This window comes from Rhinatrema bivittatum, chromosome 11, assembly GCF_901001135.1.
Source record: "Rhinatrema bivittatum chromosome 11, aRhiBiv1.1, whole genome shotgun sequence".
Classification (NCBI taxonomy): Eukaryota; Metazoa; Chordata; class Amphibia; order Gymnophiona; family Rhinatrematidae; genus Rhinatrema; species Rhinatrema bivittatum.
The window spans coordinates 79745360-79763788 of NC_042625.1; the positions used below are offsets into that span (position 1 = coordinate 79745360).

The window sequence follows — 18429 nt, forward strand, 5'->3', positions numbered from 1 at the left end:
ATGTATAAATTCAAGGCTGTAGTTGCTGGGGGCCTTAACAGCAACCGTGATCTCAGTGTTTTTTTGGGGCTAAGTTGTGATGTCATTGTTACCCCATGTCACTATGCACCTTATTTTTGCTGGTGGATTTTATTTCGGATGTAGTTATGTCATTGCTGATGGTTAAAGAAGATTTTTTTTTCCCTTTGGTTCTCCATTTTGAATCACTGAAACCCTCGCTCCTGATGAAGTATGGTAGATTTTGGCCACAGATAAGTATTTTCTTTTTTTTTTTTTCAATTTTATTCTTATTGCATTTTAAATTATTTACACAAAATAACATTGTGAATGGAAAAATCAGATGATACTTTTAGCATTTAGCAGTAGTCTCAGCCAAACTTAATACCATCAGCAATAGTACTATGTTCGTATCATCCTAATAATAAGAAATTTGGGAGGCAGATACTAAATACACTTCAGAGCGAACGAATCTTAGGCAAAAGGCAAAAAGAAATAATGGCGGTCGAGAGAATGCCTACTTGTGCCTACTGTACTGTCGTAGTAGCTGCTATACGTGAGCCAATAAAGAAACGTAATTGAGACGGTTCAAAAAATACATAAACAGAGTTTTGAAATTTTACTACACATTTACATGGGTAGCGAATGACAAATTTAGAACAAATAGTTAAAGCTTCCGTCCTTAATTCAATAAACTTTTTCCTCCTCTCCTGTGTCGACCAAGTAATATCGGGGAATAACCAAATTTTTTGACCATAATATTTTTCAGATCTTTTGCAGAAGAACATTTTCATCACCTTATTTTTTTCTGTGGCAAAAGCAAAAGTCACAAATAAAACTCCTCTTGAAGTGACTGGATCCTCTATTGATAATTCTAACAAATCAGAAATATTCATTTGCACTTGGGGTTCTTCCTTCTCCTGGTCAGCCTCTCTTTTCTTCTGAGGTAGATAATAGGCCTTTAAAATTAAAGGCAATACCTCCATTGGTATTTTCAAAACTTCCATTAAGTATTTCTTAAACAAATCAAGTACTGGCATTTGGGGTATGACCGGGAAATTAAGGACCCTAATATTTAAACTTCAAAGAGAGTTCTCAATATTTTCTATTTTCTTATTTAACACAGTCTCGTGCTGAATTATAAGTTGTTGATGACTCTCAATGTTCTTAATCTTGTTATCCATTTCAAGCAGTTTATTATCTTGGACTTCCAGTCTTTTCTCATTCTCTATACTTCTTTTATTAGACTCCATGCAAACTTTTGACAAATTCACAATGGCTGTTTCGATGGCAGCCATTGCTTCCCACAAACTTTCTAACGTTATTACCACTGGTTTCACAAGAAAGAGGATTAATTCTGGATTTGTCTCACCCTTTCCAGCTACTCCAGATACAGTGTCCCGTGAAATTCTCTGCAGCAGTGTTTCGGGGATATCTCTCAGCATCGGAGGTATATATCCTCCCAGCTGGATTGTTCCTCCCGCTTCTGCCAGGCTCCGACCTCCTCCTCTTTCCTAGCTTAACGGCGAGCATTTTGGAGTTGACTCCCGAAACTCACTCTCTCGCAGAAGTGGGGACGGCGTCTCAGGCGCTCAGCGAGATTTCTTCTGCCTGGGAGGGGGACGTTCGCTCCATGCCCCAATCCATCGCGGCACTCGCTCCCAGCTGATTCGGCATCGGTGTGAAGAAGGCAGGAATAATACTTTGTCGTGCTTCCGGGGATTCCATAACTGCCTGGCTCTCACGGAGTCGGGCCTTACGTTTCGTGTGCGGCATTCGTAAGGCAAAAGTCTAAATTCAAGGGAAAAATGTAGAACTTCAATGGACCTGCTTTCTTCCGCTTCTCATTCGGTCGCCATCTTGGACTCCGCCCCAAGATAAGTATTTTCAATACATTTCGGTGCATAGAACATTGTTTAGTTGCATTATCCCACAGCCAACAGTTGGACCGTGATTTAAATATCGACAATTTATCCCCTGAAAAAGCATCGATTACAAAACATGGGCTGTGTTGGACTTGTCTGACATTTTGGACTAAGACAGTTGTGAATGACTGATTTATATGCCTTTCAAAAAAAAACACAAAAAAACCCCACAAAAAACTTGTTTTGCAGGTGAATGATCGAATTAACTGGGTGGTCCATGCCTAGCTTGGCAGACTTATTTACAGGTTTGCTGAGATCCTATAAGAAGTGTTATTACTTGATTTTTTATTTTTTATGATGTTGTCCCTCTTCTGTTTATGATATGAAAACATTTAGGAACATACTAATTATTTAAAGGAGGCAGGTAATGAACTTCTAAGCTCATCTCTTATACACAAAAAAAAATATTAACTTTTCCTCATGATCCTGTCCTACTAATCCAGACTTGTGGAATATATCCCTCCTACCAACAAATAGAGGCAGACAGCAAAAAGCTTTGCAACGGATGTCTCTCTTCCCTATATAGTATGGCAGAGCAGGGGAAGTGAGCAGAGACTCTCTGCCTCCGGCAGATGGTAGTAGTCCAATCTGGTTTAGCAGGATAGGCTGTTGGCCTAGAAGCCCACAACTATGACAGGTTGATTTCATCAGTGGTAGGCAGGCCCAACTCTGCAGAATATGAATGACAGAAAGATCTTTCTTTCCTGGGGCAACAGGGTCTCTTTAGATCCAGAGATTCTCTACCTTAGAAAGACAGCAAAAAGGTAAAGCCTTCTAATCTCAATATTAAAAAAAAAAAAAAAAAAAAAGAGGATACTGCAGGAGCTGAGTCTCCAGGCCCACCTCTACTTTCCGCTCGGCTTCTCCCACAATTTCATTGCTGGTTCTCCCATAAGAAACATGTATGGAAAGGGGTAGGGAATGCAAAAGGCTCTCTGTGCACTGACAGCCTAGGGTACCTGGCTCATTCTGCAAGGTCTCAATGGCAGCAAGGCCCAAGGGAGGGAGACAGGAAGGGGTGGTACAGGAGTCAGCATCACAAGTCCTATGTGAGTACAGTGGCTCTGTTCCCAACATTATTGCTATTTGGAAACATGGCTGCTGCATCAGCATTGTCAGGCACGGGTCCACAGGCGAAGGAGCTGGAGGATCCCTTGCACACTAGGAGGTAGGAATTCTTTGCAGAGTTTGTGCTTATTATGCATAAGGCCTATTGTGAGATGAAAGGTGGCAAGGAGGGGGGGGGGGGGGGGGGGGGGGGGAGGGGAGGGAGGAAATGGATTTTTACAAAAAAACAAGCTGAAGAGGCCTTTAGCTGCAACAAGGGCAGGAATCACTGCCAAGAGAGTCGTTGCTGCCCCTGAATGCACACAGCAACCCAGGAGAAAGAGGTATAGCTGAGTGAGACTCATGGGAGAAAGCAGAGCTGACTTTTTCAGCTGGGGCGGATTCAGCTATTATTTTACAAGATTCTCACAGGCCTTGAGGCTGATAAGGAGCAGCTAAAGGATGCGGCGCCTAAAGGGGATCCTATCCTGGCAGAGATAAAAGCACCTACCAGGACATTTCCCATAGATTCAGCTATTGAGGATATGATTGGGGCTGAGCTGGACAACCCAGCCTCAGTGCTAAGGTTTACAACGCCTATAGAAGCTTTGTCTCTGCTCCAAAAGAATGAGAACAAATGCCAGAGGTAGATGCCTCACCAGCAGTAGACTACTATTCCAGTTGAGGGAGGCAAGAATTAAAAGACCCTCAGGGCAGAAAGGTGGAATCCCTGCTTCAGGCAATGGTATGTTGGAGCTGTAGCCCAAGCGAGGATGCACTGGATGCCACACTCTCAGTCAGATCTGGAAAAGGAGGAATCACAAACTGGTAGAGAGGAGACAGCCCGCCTCGAGTCAGGAACAGCATTATTAGCCAATATCTTATGTGATCTAATTAGATCGTCGTCTAAGCAAGTGGCAACAGCGGTGATAGCCAGATATCTGTTAGAGTTGAGAAGCTGATCAGACTCAGCATCCAAGGCCAGATTAAGGATGCTGCCTTTCAACAGGCGCCTGGCTCTTTGGGGGAAACAGCTAGAAAAAATGGTGAAGGATTTAGGGAAATCAAAGCCCCAGAGCCTTCCACAGGGGTACTGTTAGAGGAAGCTTCCCTAGAGAGCACCTGATCAATGTGAGGCAAATCAAGTCAGACAGACTCTATAATGTCCAGAGAGCAAGACTACCCATAAGAGACAACCATTTTGGTGGAGTAGACAAGGGGGCCGGGGTCCTATGGGATGCAGGGGTGAATAATGGCAATTCAAAGGGCCACTCCTCTCTTCTGCCAGGAGGAGGACAGTTTTAGTGATATCATGAGGAGTGGACTTGTATCACAGAGGACCAATGGTCATGGAAATCATTCAGCAAGGAGGTGCCCTTGAACTGAGCATACCTATACCAGAAGCATGTCTCATCCCCTCGCAAGTCCCCAGAAAAGAAGATGGCCATTCGACCAACAATAGACAGACTGCTTCGTCTAGAAGCAGTGGTGGCAATGCCAGAATCGTAGCTAGGAAGAGGCAGATGTTCCATTTCTTGGTCCCGAAGGAGGGAACATTTTGACCCATTTTGGATATAAAGAAGGTCAGTCATTCCATCCTACATTTTTGAATGGAAACCCTGAAGTTAGTGACATTATCGGCAAGAAATGGACAGTTCTTGTCATCCTTAGATTTATTTCCACATCCTTGTGAGGGAAGAACATCAAAAGTTCCTGCATTTCAGAGTGCTAGGATGACATGATCAGCTCAAGGCTCTGGTCTTCAGACGAGTCATTGCCCCATCAGCATTCACAAAAGTAATGGCAGGGGTGGCAGCCTTCTGCACGGAAGGCATTCTAGTACACCCATACCTAAACGATTGGCTAATCAGGGTCAAGTCCTTTCAAGAAAATCTTCAGGCCATTCAGCGAATATTGCAATTGCTGGAAAGTCTAGGTTGGATAGTAAACAGACAAAAATCAGGTACAGCTCTCTTATTTGTTCATAGACTTAGGGGCAAGGTTCAAGATGAGCAGAGGCGTGTATTCTGGACAATGGAAAGTATCAGTAAACCGCAGGAGCAGGTGAGGAAATTCCTGGCCACAAACTCACCATGAGCTTGATCTTATGTATATGGGGCTAGGTTCAAGGCAGCATCCAGAGGCCTAAGCAATTGCCGACTCTGCTTATGCAGAGGGCCAGCGCTTTAGGCAGTGAGAGGAGGACAGTCCTGGGTTCTTTGGTGTCCCTGCTCCACAACATAACCATCAAGCACATACAAGCATATTTTACATTTCTGTCCCAGCAAATAGTGACTGCAAATGTGTCAGAGAACAGAAAAGATCGATAGATGCTTGAAAAACCTCACAAGAGAGCAGGACAAAATATTTCAGAGAATGATAGAGGCAGGGGACACCAACACTGCTGCTGATTTGCTCATTTCTCTGCTAACCATGCTGCTATTGCCAGGAGTACAGTCCCCAATGACCCTAGTCAGTGATGGAAGTCAGTACACCACTCCTGGTATGTCCAAGTACAACGATTTTTAGTTTTGGTGTTCTTGATAATCATGATGTGAAGATTTTATTTTTTTAATAAAATATAAAACACTTTTGGGCAAAAGACTTGTGCTATAAGCACAATGGCTGCCTGGAAGTTAGAACTGAGTCACATGGTCCTGGACTGAACTATCGATTCGGTTGCTGCCATTGGAGCAGCTGGGAAGACAGGAAGATGACTGGCTCTGCTCTTGGTTCTCTCAAGTATTACAATGTAGAGGACACCAGCAATTAAAAAAAGTTCTTAAATTCTTCTGGCTTTGTGCCGAGCCCAAGCCAGAATGCTATAGCTGGGGTGTAGAACACACTCCATTTTTCTGAGGAGGTTCTTCAAACAGGCCTCACTGCCAGGCCTCCGGCCCATGCTTCTCTTTAATTAGCCAAATGCTATCCACAATTCTTCCATCCTGAAATTAAAAAAAAAAAATTGAATTCTTAAGAGTTCCCACCGTAAAGCCCTGAAAACACAGCACTGGCTGGAACTGTGAACCGACGGCTGAGCCCTAACCAATAATAAATAAGGCATTTCCAGGCCATCTCATACGCTACCTGGTCATCTGAGACTTGTTGGAGATATATGTGTGTTTTATTCAGGATCTGCATACGGGTATAGCCATAATCCTCAATCCTCACTGCACTCCAGTTTCGGGGTTCAGGGACAAATGGATCCAGCCTTTCCTTACAGCCCTAGAAAAAGGCCCAATATCAGCTCTGTAAGACAACATGGCTTCTACAGAAAGTCCTGTGCAATATAGCCAGGAACAGAGACTGGCTTTCTATTCCTTTCACAGCCTTTGGGAGCTTTGTAACATTATGCACGTGTGCCACGCCATTATATAATCGTATCTTAAGATTAAAATGAAGAGATCTCAGCAAAGAAGTGGATAGTCCCTAATGCTGAACAGTTTGAGCACTTGAAACATGTCACAGTCAAAGAAGGCATAACATATTCTCTGTCTTCAGTGCTGGCTGGGATAGGATAGGATGAACAGGAGCACAGCTGCAGAGCATCACATGAAGGAAAATATCCCATGCTCTCATTAACTTACCGCTGATCCTGTGATGATATGGACAGGTGCTCGCGGGTTGGTGTACGGAGCTTCCGTGCTGCCATTAAACACCTACACGAAAAGAGAATGACCGTAGGTTACGACGCAGCCGAGAAGCAGATCATTCTATAAACACATACAAGTGCTTTATGACTACGGCATCTGGTAAGCAGATACAGGAACAATACAGCCACTGAGCTCTCTAAAACCAACCATGAATTTGTGCCAGTTCACCACCACCACCATGTATAAAGTTCAATATCGGCCTGCCTCCTTCCCCCCCATGAACTTAATCACCTTGTAATCATAGAGTGGCCACAGTCTCTCATAGGAGTGTTCATGGGCCCATAGCTCAAGATCTACACCTTTAGGAGAGAAATACAATCCAAGTCAGCAAGCTCTGTTCTGAGTACATAAAAATCAGAAGACAGTTATGCCACCCCTCCTCCCATCCCCAGACCCCCATGCTGAACTCAGGAGATTCCTCCTGCATCTACAGATCCTGGCTCCTCAGCAGAACAGAGGTTTTGCTGTAGGTTTTTCCCCTGGGAATTCCCCGGTGTAGGAGAAAGGCATGTGAATAACTCTGCAGGAAGTATTGGTTATATGAAGCTGGATGAGTTTCTAGAAGACAAATGGTGAGACTGGATCAGCAACCATGACTTTCTGGGTATCAGAAAGGATTTTTTTTTTTTAACCTCCAGAATTGGATTGGCTGAACTTTCACTTTTCTCCAGATCACTATGAACTGAAATATCCAAACCAGGGGAGTTTGAAGAGCAAAAGTTTCTTCTAGCCCTGGTAAGACAGCAACAGCACACATAGGAGGAAGGGCAAGCTGGAGAAGGGAGCTAGAAATACAAATGGAGTACCATATTTGTAGAACAAATCTTCCAGGCCAAACTGATGGTCAGGGAGCCCCAGCCGCACCTGAAGAAAATGAAAGAACGCAATTCAGTATCTTCCAACACAGCCGTAGCCCAAAAGAATATAAGATTTGTCATTCTGGGCCCGCCCAAGGGTGCACTGTGCCCAGCATCCTGTCTAAGAGTGGCTTTCCCTAAGTCTACCTGGCTAATAATTGTTTAAAGGCTTTTCTTTCAGGAACTTCTCCAAACCCCTTTTAAATCCAACTCTGCTATTTGCCTTGACCGCATCCTCTGGCAATAAATTCCTTATGGATGGACAGAAAACCTTACATAATGTATTTTATAGCTAAGTTTTACGCTGCGATTTCATCTGACCAAGTATCCTGTAAATAATACCAAAGTGTTTGTCATTCCGAGAATCTCATGTACGTGCACGGCGTCCAAGCTGCATGCAGATGTGCTTTTTCATGGTCCCACAAATAAATGCACTGGGTCGTAAAGGATGGCTGCAGTCGAAGCGGTGCTGGAAGGGGGAAGCACAGCAACCGCATGGTGGGTGGGAGGAGAGATAGAGGAGCATGGGGGCAGCCAGAGAGACTGGCGGAAGGAAGAGATAGAAACTGGTGTAAAAAGGCTGAGGGAAAGAAAGAAAAACAAGTAAGGACAGGCTAGAGGATTAGAGAGAGACAGGTAGGGTAGTAGAGACATTTAGGGATGGAGAAAGACTGATGGGCCCAATAACAATACACTGAAGTGCCAAATTTCACCACAAATCTACCGTGGATTTTGTGCAGTATAAACTATTATTGTGTCACTTCAATAGGCATCACAAATACATAGGCCCTCTCCTCTCCACCACCCCCTCACACAGACCTGCATGTGCATTCCCTTCCTCTACATATGCGTGCACTCCCTCACGTCTCACACATAACATACAACCTGCATGTGCATCCTACCCCACTTTGGCCTATGCATCTTACTCAGCCCAACACTCTCCCACACTCACAATGCTCTCATGCTCCGTGCAGTCATCCTGGTCATTGTTGGAGCAGTACATAGGCCGGTGACCCATTGTGATCAGCCATGGATGCTGCCTGCGCTTTGCAGGCTTACTGGCTTCCTGCAAAAAAAAAAAAAAAAAAAAAAAAAAAAAAGTACACAAACCCAGAATAGACAATAAGGAAACTTGAAAGATAATCTTCTGAAGGCACCTAGCCTTCAGTTCCACAGCTCATCACTAGGAGAGTATGCCTTTAAGACTGCCCCCTCCTCTCCTCACCTGCAAATCTCTCTCCAGCCACAGATACTGCTCCCCGACAAGCTCAGGGCCATACTCGGGATAGAAATACACCTCCGTGGAGAAGGAAATAATATGAGCAGGTCCAATATCCCAGCTGTTAAGGAAAAAGGTGGATGAACTTAAAATGGGAATAACGGCACCACCTTTTAAACATGAAGGACCACCTGCCAGATCCAGACAGACACACATACACACACACACACACACACACACTGTACCTGCTCCTATGCCTCTACCCAGCCTCTCCCTGCCACAGCACTTACCTGTACCAGAGACTTTCAGTGTTCCCTGGCATACTGAATCTATTCCGATAATTGGAGAAATTGCTGAGAAAGATAAAAAGACAAGAATAAGTGCTGCCGCCCCCCCCCCCCCCCCCACTTCAAGTTTCTGCTGTAATGAACTATCCCTCCCCCCACCCCCCCCCCCCGGAAAAAAAAAATATATATGCCTTCTTCCTCCGAATCTCTGCTCCTTCCCTTCCCCTAAGATTGGATGCCCCTCCTTGTGAAAGTGCGTAGTGATTAGAATGGAGCTGTTCACCTCACATCTCGGGAGAGGAGGGATTTCTACTTACTATTTCTCTTCATGGTTCCCCGGGCAGGTCATGTAGGGTACATAAGCAGCCACAGATTCAATCTGGCGCATGAAAGCGTCCCCAATCCGGGCGTTGTCCTGCCCCATGAAAACACCAATGGGAGAGGTGGAGAGAAGTCAGCATCGTGGTGCTGGATTACAGAGAGCAAGAGTGTGTTCATGCATGCCACTCTGAGCAGGTTTGGTTGTACAGACAGGTCTTCAAATTGTTCGTGTACACCCGTGTGCCAACAGATGCACGTGCAGGAGTCAGACTGTGTGTATGCATCAGGGATGTTAAAAGAGAAAATCAGCGATGTGAAGACCCGCCCCCCCCCCCCCCCCCCCCCCGACGTCATGACGACCAGCCAGCGGCAACCCGATTAACGGCGCGATTCCACCAGGCGCTGTTACAGAGGGGCAGCCCACTACCATCGGGCACTTAAAGAAAACTACATCTTGTGAGAAAAAGACACAAAAAAATAGTAAAAATGAACTGAGATGTTAAAAGAGAAAATCAGCGATGTGAAGACTCGCCCCCCCCCCCCCCCCCCGACGTCATGACGACCAGCCAGTGGCGACCCGATTAATGGCGCGATTACACCAGGCGTTGCGTGCCGGGCGTGACAAAGGGGTTTTCCCCTTTGTGCTCCTTCTAATATAATTATATTTATGTTTATGTTAATAATTTAACTTTTATTAATGTTATTTAGCTTTTTGCTTTGTTTTAAAATTATTTCATTATTGACGTTTAAATGTATTAGACTAAGGAATTTTACTTCCTGCTCATTCTGTTTCATTGTAAACCGGTTTGATATGCATTTTATGCAGGAAAATCGGTATAAAAAAACTTAAAATAAATAAATGTGCATTCGTTTTCTCCATTTTGATGGGTACACGCATAGCTTGCCGACTTTTTAGTACATGCGAAAAAAAAACAGATATTATGCGTGGGTTTTTTTTTTATAATGTGTTATGTGCATAATATCCGTTTTTCTGAGTGTACTAGAAAGTCAGGTGAGATATGCGTGTACCCACTGGAACAGACGACATAAATGCACATCCTTAATATGCACACATACATGAGTAAGAAATTACGTGCACTGTGCAACCAAGCCAAGAAGAAGACTGACACACCAGGAAAATAAAGGCAAGAATTATATTTAAAAAAAAAATAATAATAATGTGGTGGTTACCTTGTCCATGTCATAGGCGAAGTCACCTGGAAGAAGAGATTTGCCTAATCATTAAAGAGGCAAATTACAATAAGCTGCAGAGAGGCAAAGACACAGGTACTTTTGTAGCTGCTTACCTTTAGAAATATTTCAAAGGGAAACTAGGCAGGTATTTCACTCCTGCCATTTGTGTGGCCAGGGTTCGGGGGAAAAACCAGCGTAAGTGGTTCCCTCCCCCAACCCAGTGGCTATGTGTAGGCAAGTTGTTCGACACAGCCACTGCACCTGAGACAATTTTGTAACCCAAGGCATCTAACTCGCTGGTCAGGTGCCTAGATCCCTTCAAAAAAAGTATTGCTAGAGCAAAAGGAACGAGTAAAGTGAAAATACTGCCCCCTCCCCTTCAATCCTCACACAGCACCTACCGATGTGAAGGATGACGTCGTACATGCCCTGCTGCGTCTCCCGTTGCAAGCGGCCCAGTGACTGCGGATTCTCGTTGCCCAGGTCTCCGAACAAGCTGAAGCGGGGGCTCCAGTCGCTGCCGTTCCTCAGAGCCACAAAGTAGAACTTCGCGCTCCAGCCCAAGTCACTGCCACAGTGGTAAACTAGGAATACAGCAGGGACGCTACTGATACGGTGACACACAGCAGTGCCATTAAGGACACCTCAAGAGAGCAGACGCACTATTGCAGTGTTCTTCACTGTAAGGCCCAGGAGCCGCTCCCTGACTCTCCCCACAAGGTGCTGCCTGCTTTATTCTGGTACTGCGCAGTTCTCAGCGAGTTTGAGCCATATGGTGACCAAACTCCCGTACTTGTCTAATAAGACCATGAGAACAATGTGGGAGTTTGGGCTCAAAACCAGCAAGAGCTGTGCCGTGCCAGAAGAAAACAAAATGAAACTGTTTAAGAGGCAGCACAGACAGTAAGCCTCTGGAGAAGGTATGGGGGAGGGAAACCAGCTTGGAGGGGATGGGGCGGGAGCTGACTGGTCATGCAGGTAGATAGGGTTAAGAGTGAGTATGTACTTGGAGGAAGACTGTGAAGGCAGATAAGCTGGTGGAAGAGTGTATGGGAGAGGAACAGGCTGAGGGAGAGTGTGTGTGGGTGAGCAGGTTTTGTTTTAGTTACACGAGTTACCCTAAATGCATCTAAACAGCTAGTCCAGCTGCATTATCAGAGGGGACCCCCCCCCCCATGAGTCAGCTGGATCATTGGAGGAGGACCCCCTCCTATCGCCTGGCGTGCCAACCACTATGTCTGACAATTGTCCCGGCTCTCGCGCTGAACTGGTTTTGTCAACGTGGCCCCTGCTTGAAAAATAGCAATGATCACTGCACTACTGAGACGCACACTAAGATCCTCACCGTAGCCCTGACCTGGCATCAGTCCTGTCAGCTCCACCCTGTGGATATACATTGCTCGCTGCCTCCATCCTCCATCCACAAACTTGGTGGCTTCTCCTGTGGCGCACTCTGTGAAAGTCTCTGGTCCGGGAACCCTCTGGAACTCCACCACAGAAGGTGCAGGGCTGAAGGTCGTCCAAGTCACCTTCATGGATGTGGGGTCCCCTGTCAATGTCACAAGGTAAAAACCATTTAAAATAAAAAAAAAAAAAAGGAGCAGCCTCGAAGATTGCAGAGTACTGAGATAGAGAGAGCAACCGCCATGCAGTGGCACACTAGGGAAGGAAATCAAAACCAAAAAAGTCGAGTCAGCATAGAGTGGACAGGATGCTCTGCATCCATCACAAGTTCTGGTTCAAAATACTAACGGCTCCGGGAGGGCAGACTTTGTTAGCAAGATGTAACCCTCCCAAGATCTTACCTGTGTAGGACAGGTGGACCTGCTCAGGTTGGGTCCAGACAGGAGGCACAGAGTGCAGCTCAGGAAGTGTCAGCAAGAGGCAGAAGAGCCCGGCCACGGCGTCCATGGCTCAGAAGGCATTACCTGGAGCTGCGCTTCTTCCACAGATGGGCAGACTCTGGAGCAAGACACCTTTCTCAGCAACTCTGCAGTACAGCTACTGCAATAAACAGTGACCAAAGAACATTATCTATAATCTTGTAACGGAAAAAAAAAAACAAAACAAAAAAACAGCACAGAGCATATTTGCTTGCTTTAGTAAGCCTAAGGGAACCTGTAAATCCCCAGCAACAAGCTGCAGAGAAGAGCAAAACTCTGCCCAGCCCAATTCTTAGGGGGAGGCGCATACAATAAAAGGAATATACTCAAGACTATGAAAGAGATGCTGTGCACACAGGGAAATGGACCTGCATAATGTTACTATGAAAATCAGAAACTCAGCTAGGGAATCTGGAACACAAGAGTGGCCTACACAGCTGCCGTATACTCTGCCTGAATCTCTCACAGCGAGTTGCGCTTAACGGATCTAAGAAAAGAAAACAGCTCAGAGAGGCACTATGGCCTCCAAAAGCCAAAACTCCTTTCTTTAACTCAGCATCTGGGAAGCTGCCTGTCTTTAAAAGGTTTTAGCCAGACCTCAAATAAGAAAATAGGGATTTGGAAAAAAAAAACAAAAAACACACAGATACTGGAACCCTCTCCTCAGAGACCCTTCTGCCTCTCCCATCTGGAAGGGAATCCAGGATGTGATGTCTGCAAAGGATTCATGTGCCCAGGGAGCAGGGAAGACGCATCCCTGCAGGACGAGCAGGTACAAGAAGGCAAAGCTCCACTTCCTGGCACAAACAGCAGAGTCCCTACAGCACGGCTTCCCGATCCTGTCCTGGTGATCCCATGGCCAGAAGGAACACACACACACCATACATTTGCATATACTAAGTCTTCAATGTGTGCACATTTCTCTCTCGCTTATTTGTTGTGGGCATCCTGAAATCTTGACTGGCTGAGGGGACACCAGGACAGGCTTGGGATGCCCTGCCCTACAGAGCCCTACATCCCACAGGACCAGCTTAGCAAGTTCTTCAAAACATGAGGCTGGATTTCATCACTCTGTAGATCATGAAACCAGCACATTAATACAGAAGCTGGCAGGGCCATTTATTTATTTGATTTATATTCTGCTTAATATATTTAGAGGGCTTACAGTCTTCGTGTTTTGCATGTGTAAATGCGCATAAGTTAGCTTTTGAAAATTGCTGCACGAGTATGGTACGCGTGTATCTCCCGTGAAAAGTTACCTCCTAAGTTTGTACCTGAGGGCAACAGAAGGTCACAAGGAGCAAACAGCAGGATTTGAATGCTGGCTTCCCTGGTTCTCGGCCCACTAGGCTATGGCTTCTGTGCTGGGCTGTTCCTGGGAAGGAAGCCTCTGTCCTCAGAAATCAGTCAAGAGCCTGGCTCCTGGCAGAAAGGCTGGACATGGCTCTGTGCAGAGGTGGCTCAGCAGGTTTTACAAGTGACTCTTGACCCCCGCCCTGTGACTAAAATTCACAAAGGTTCAATAGCACATAACTAGTACTGACCTACTAAGGAGTGTTTAGCTCAGGAAAACGTGAATATAAGGTATCACCACTTCACTGTTTATCCATATACAAGTGTTTTTAAATTGAAATGACACATTTATGAAAATAACATGGCAAACTAATGGCTGCAAGACAGGGGCCTCAGGTGGGCACATATGGGACTAGAGGCTGGGTCTCCAAGCCCCAGATTTCTGCACTCCAATCAGCAGACTACACAGTGAGCGCTGCATGATGGGAAATGAAGTCCTGAAAGTGACTTTGGCATCTTGGATGCCGACTCCTCCTTAGGTCACACTTTTATCACAAAAATTGGACATGGATGTCATATTTCTAAAGCTCAACTCATATTGTAAATATCTTAAATTTCTCATTTACAGAACAGCAGAACTCCGATCCAAGGCCTGGTGCTACCCTGAAGTTTTACACAAGCAGTCAGTGCACAGTCAGTAGAGATGATCATGGTTGCAATATGTTTAGGCTTTGGAGTTCAAACAGTGAGAGGCAGGACTCAGCAGCCAAGAAAATCTCCAAAACAGGTTACATATTTGCTCAGAAAATCTTTGAATCCTCCAGTTTATTTTTGTACAATTTCTCCCCTACCCACTTTCTCCCCAAGAAATGTAGGTATGCTGAAGAAAAGCATCCCAGGATCTTATATGAAGTGGAAACTTCAGGTTGGAAGGGAGCTCGCTCTGATAGCTTTATGAATTATTTCCTTGTCTGTATAGAACACACTACAACACTAAAAGTAATCACAAGGAGAAGGAAACAGACTTCCTGGCATGAATATATACTTGAAGTGCATAATTTAAATTCATTGCTTTGAATGTATGTATTCGTGCATTTTAAAAAAAAATTGATTTCAGCAGACAGAACTGGCTCTAGGACAAATAGTGCCCGGGACATAAACTGTCAATAGTGACTCACCCCATTCTCTCTCCCTACTCCACCCCTTCAAATATTCTCACCCTCACTTCCTCCCTCCAAGCATTCTCCCTATTCTCATGTGCTTCTTTTATCCCCACCCTGCCACTGTCCCTTTTATGAATGCATTATTTCACAATCTTTACATAACAAAAATAGTCCAATTCATATTAACATGAAATTCATATATACTACCCTACTGTGGGTTTTTTTTTTTAACTTTCTATTTATTGACCTATAAAATATGTGCACCAGTAGAAAGAGTGTTCTGTGGGTTTTGTCTTATTTCCAAAGCGCTTGGTAGTGGAGAGTTTGTGTTGCTCTTACTGAGGTGACTTCAGAATTTCTATATTATGTACATTGAATTTCACCTGTGAAATTATAATTGTGAAATTCTGAACCTATATAGAAAATCTGCATTATCAAAATAGTTTTTAACTCCAAGAGCCAAAATCCTACCTATAAAAGGCAGCACTGCAAATATTACATCGGCCCTAGAACACCAGTACACCTTCTACTGGGAAAACATAAGTCAGACTGCTACAGATCCCTACACAGAAACTAAACACTAGTACAATGTCACCTCTGTCACATAAGTGAGGTCTGCCTGTGTTCTGCCTAACACAGAATAAGGGACCACAAATTAGAAAAGATATTTGTAGACAAAAACTGAACTGGAAACCTTAAGAAGACAGATTCTGTATGAACTTCCTCCTGTACTGTGAAAAACACAAGGATATCAGAGATGAACATTCCCAGAGATGACATATTCAGATCACTGAACTTAAAATGAAATATTTTCTGAGCTTTTTATTTTTTTCTAATTGTGTTCATTCTGGTCTTTTTTTCTGCTTCCAGTGCCTCTCTCTTCTTCATTTTCCTTTTCTACGGTCTTCTTTCCATTTTCTTGCTCTTCTGTTTACATCACTTCCTCCCTTAGATTTGCCTCCAACACTGAGCTTTTCTCTTCATCCAATTTCTCTGCCTCTTTGCCTACTCAAAGCTAGATGTCATCCTCTCCTTGCAGCCTTAGTTTTTCACCTCCATAATTCTATTCCATATCCCCTGATTGATCTCCAAGTATCTGGATCTCTTGTCCTTAATCTCCCCTCCCCCCCCCCCCCCCCCCAACTGCTGCTTCCTTTCTGACTCTTTTACACTCCACCATTTTCAAACTGATTCCCTTTAATCATCCTCATCTATTTACTTCTACCTACTTTCCATTTCTCAACACCTTTTATTTAAGGCTAGAGGATGGGAATAAATAAAAAAGCTTAACCGGCACAGAGCGGCAGTTACTATCCTTAAGAGAAACATGGGGGTAACCTGCACAGAGCAGCAGTGACTGCCTTGGGAAGTCTGCTGGGCAGATTAGATGGACCATTTTGGTCTTTTTTTCTGCCGTCATTACTATGTTACCTTGCACTTTTCCCTCACCCCTCCCCATTCTACTTCTCTTGCCCACCATTGTCCCTTCCAGGCCTCACATTCTCCCAATTTTTATCTTTTGCCCATATCAGTTTTCTACCAATCACACTCCCCCCCTCCCAGTCCTTCTTTTCCACATCTCTCACCTCCTTCCCAATCCTCTCATTCCTTGATTCTCACACCTCCAGCCTCCTGTCCCACTCCACCCATCATCTGCTTTCTTCTGCCTCTAAGCCCCTCACCAGCTCCTTCCCTTTTGCTCACCCTCTCCCCTAGCTCCATGCCCTTTCTTCTTCCATCCTGGGTCTTCTCTTCCTTGTCATATCTCCATCACTAATCCCTCTGCAGCTGCCTCCATCCCCATGTTCTCTATCATTTTGTTCTCTCACTCCCCAGATTCAGGCTGCCTCACCCCTGATCCCTCTCAGCCTTCCCGCCACCTAAAATGTGGTCTCTCTCTGTCCCATCAGCCCAATCCTCTCCCTTCCCCAGTCCATCATGGGTCCTCCCCCTCTATCCTAGATCTTCTCTCCCACTTCATGTACCCAGCGTCCACTCTCCCTGGCCCAACCCATGTACAGTCTCCTCCCTGTCCATCCGTCCCGTCCCCCCCCAGCATGTAGATTTTTGTTTCTCTGTCCCTCACTATCCCATGTAGACTGCCCTCCCCTTATCTTACCCACCACCACTCAATCTCCCTGTCTCTGCCCCCTCCCCCCCACATGTCATGTCTTCCTCTCCCTGCCGTCTCCCACAATCATCGCATGTAGGACTGCATTTCCCTAATCCCCCTCCCCCACACACTCTCATGCAGATCTCTTTTTCCCTGCCTCCACCCTCTTCCTTAATTACCAGTGCTTTTGATCTTCTCCCTCCCCCCCCCCCCAGTATCCACAGTTCTGTGGACCCTGACAGTCGCAGGAGTGCCACTTAATAGCATGTCAGCTTCTTCTACCACACAGTGCCAATCTCACAGCTCATGCTACAAGACTGGCCCCATGCAGCTAAGGAAGTTGTCGCATTGTTAAGCACCACTCCTACTGGCCGTAGGTATGGATACAGCAGGTGGCACAGGCATAGAGATACATATCGGTATAATTTCACTGCTGCTGCCTGCTCATCTACTGACCAGCCAAACAGCTATGCCAGTAGGGCCCAGGGCACCCCCTCATCTCACGACACCCCCAAGCTTCAGCATAGTTCTGAAGATTAGTGTGGAGTTTAATCGTTATAGCTGTTCAATAAAAGACTGTGGATTTAAAAAATAAATCAGGTAGGACGCTTCTGTAAAGAAGTGTACCATTAGCAATATGCTGAAAGCTCCTAAGACACAGAAAGCCTATCCTAGATTACTTTGCCCAGGAAAAAGAACAGCAATTATAGATCTATGCAATAGGAAAGAAAGAACTTGGCTAATTTTACCTTTCATGCTGTCTGCTCGCACCTGGGTAGCGAGCTCTCTACAAGTAGAAAGCAAGAGCAGTACAGCTGCACAGACAGCGGAAGAACCCCATCTTAACGCTCCGCCCCCTGAAGGGAGGAGCCTGGAGCTGGCACAGAGCTGCAGGAAGGAGCATAGAGGAGCGCAGGCGGCTAGAGAGGAAGCCTCGGTCCCCTGGGGAAGCTTGCTGCTGCTGTGCCTTTGTGGTCACCTTCAGTAACCCTTAAATCCCAGAAAACAGCTTGAAGGTCGGGGAGTGACCAAACAAAGCAATCGAAAGAAGTGGAAGGACAAAACAGAGGCAGCACTGCTAGGTATTTTAACTGTACAGTAGTATTACAGGTACAGATAACTGTATTACATAAGAAATGCCATGCTAGCTGAAGGCCAGGGTCCATCGAGTTGCAGCATCCACCCACCTGTCTCTGACAGTAGCCAGTCCCTGAGTCATTGGCATAACAGTTTTACATATGTTGCCATTACCAAAGTAATACATAAAAGTAATGAAAATACAAAGAGAATTTTCTTTTTTTTTAAACAAAATATTAATATTAAAATCAAATTACATGGTCCAGAAAGGACAAAACAAGGACAATTCCCAAGTTTTAGTGCTGGCCCATATTGTGCCTGATCAGATTACATTTCTGGCTTGGTAGCAGGATATAACACTTTAAGATGTGCAATGGTAGGGCAGACCAAATGTCCATCA

At 45.1% G+C, this 18429-nt stretch overlaps 1 protein-coding gene across 3 annotated transcripts; it reads right to left on the bottom strand.

The window, feature by feature from the left end:
* Positions 1-5506: 5506 nt before the first annotated feature.
* Positions 5507-17858, bottom strand: ACP7 (acid phosphatase 7, tartrate resistant (putative)). 3 transcript variants are annotated; one of them, XM_029619849.1, is made up of 14 exons: positions 17702-17857; positions 12306-12504; positions 11846-12049; positions 10902-11084; positions 10498-10523; positions 9303-9400; positions 8989-9051; positions 8705-8819; positions 8432-8545; positions 7429-7486; positions 6854-6921; positions 6557-6628; positions 6057-6194; positions 5507-5914 (listed from the first exon to the last, which is right to left on the bottom strand). In XM_029619849.1, exons 2-14 carry the CDS (start codon positions 12409-12411, stop codon positions 5849-5851), a joined length of 1311 nt encoding a protein of 436 aa, XP_029475709.1. In that variant the 5' UTR covers positions 12412-12504; positions 17702-17857; the 3' UTR covers positions 5507-5848. The 3 variants fall into 3 exon arrangements, with proteins under 3 accessions (XP_029475709.1, XP_029475710.1, XP_029475711.1); XM_029619850.1 differs by having other exon boundaries at positions 12306-12501; positions 17702-17818; XM_029619851.1 differs by lacking the exon at positions 10902-11084 and having other exon boundaries at positions 17702-17858.
* Positions 17859-18429: the final 571 nt, after the last annotated feature.

Excerpts from the sequence above, each read along its gene's own strand:
- ACP7 (XM_029619849.1), bottom strand. The coding sequence starts at position 12,411 with ATGGACGCCGTGGCCGGGCTCTTCTGCCTCTTGCTGACACTTCCTGAG. Across the intron at positions 12,050-12,305 it reads GGTCCACCTGTCCTACACAG|GGGACCCCACATCCATGAAG; the intron begins GTAAGATCTTGG and ends TGACATTGACAG. Across the intron at positions 11,085-11,845 it reads GATGCCAGGTCAGGGCTACG|TTTACCACTGTGGCAGTGAC; the intron begins GTGAGGATCTTA and ends CTGTATTCCTAG.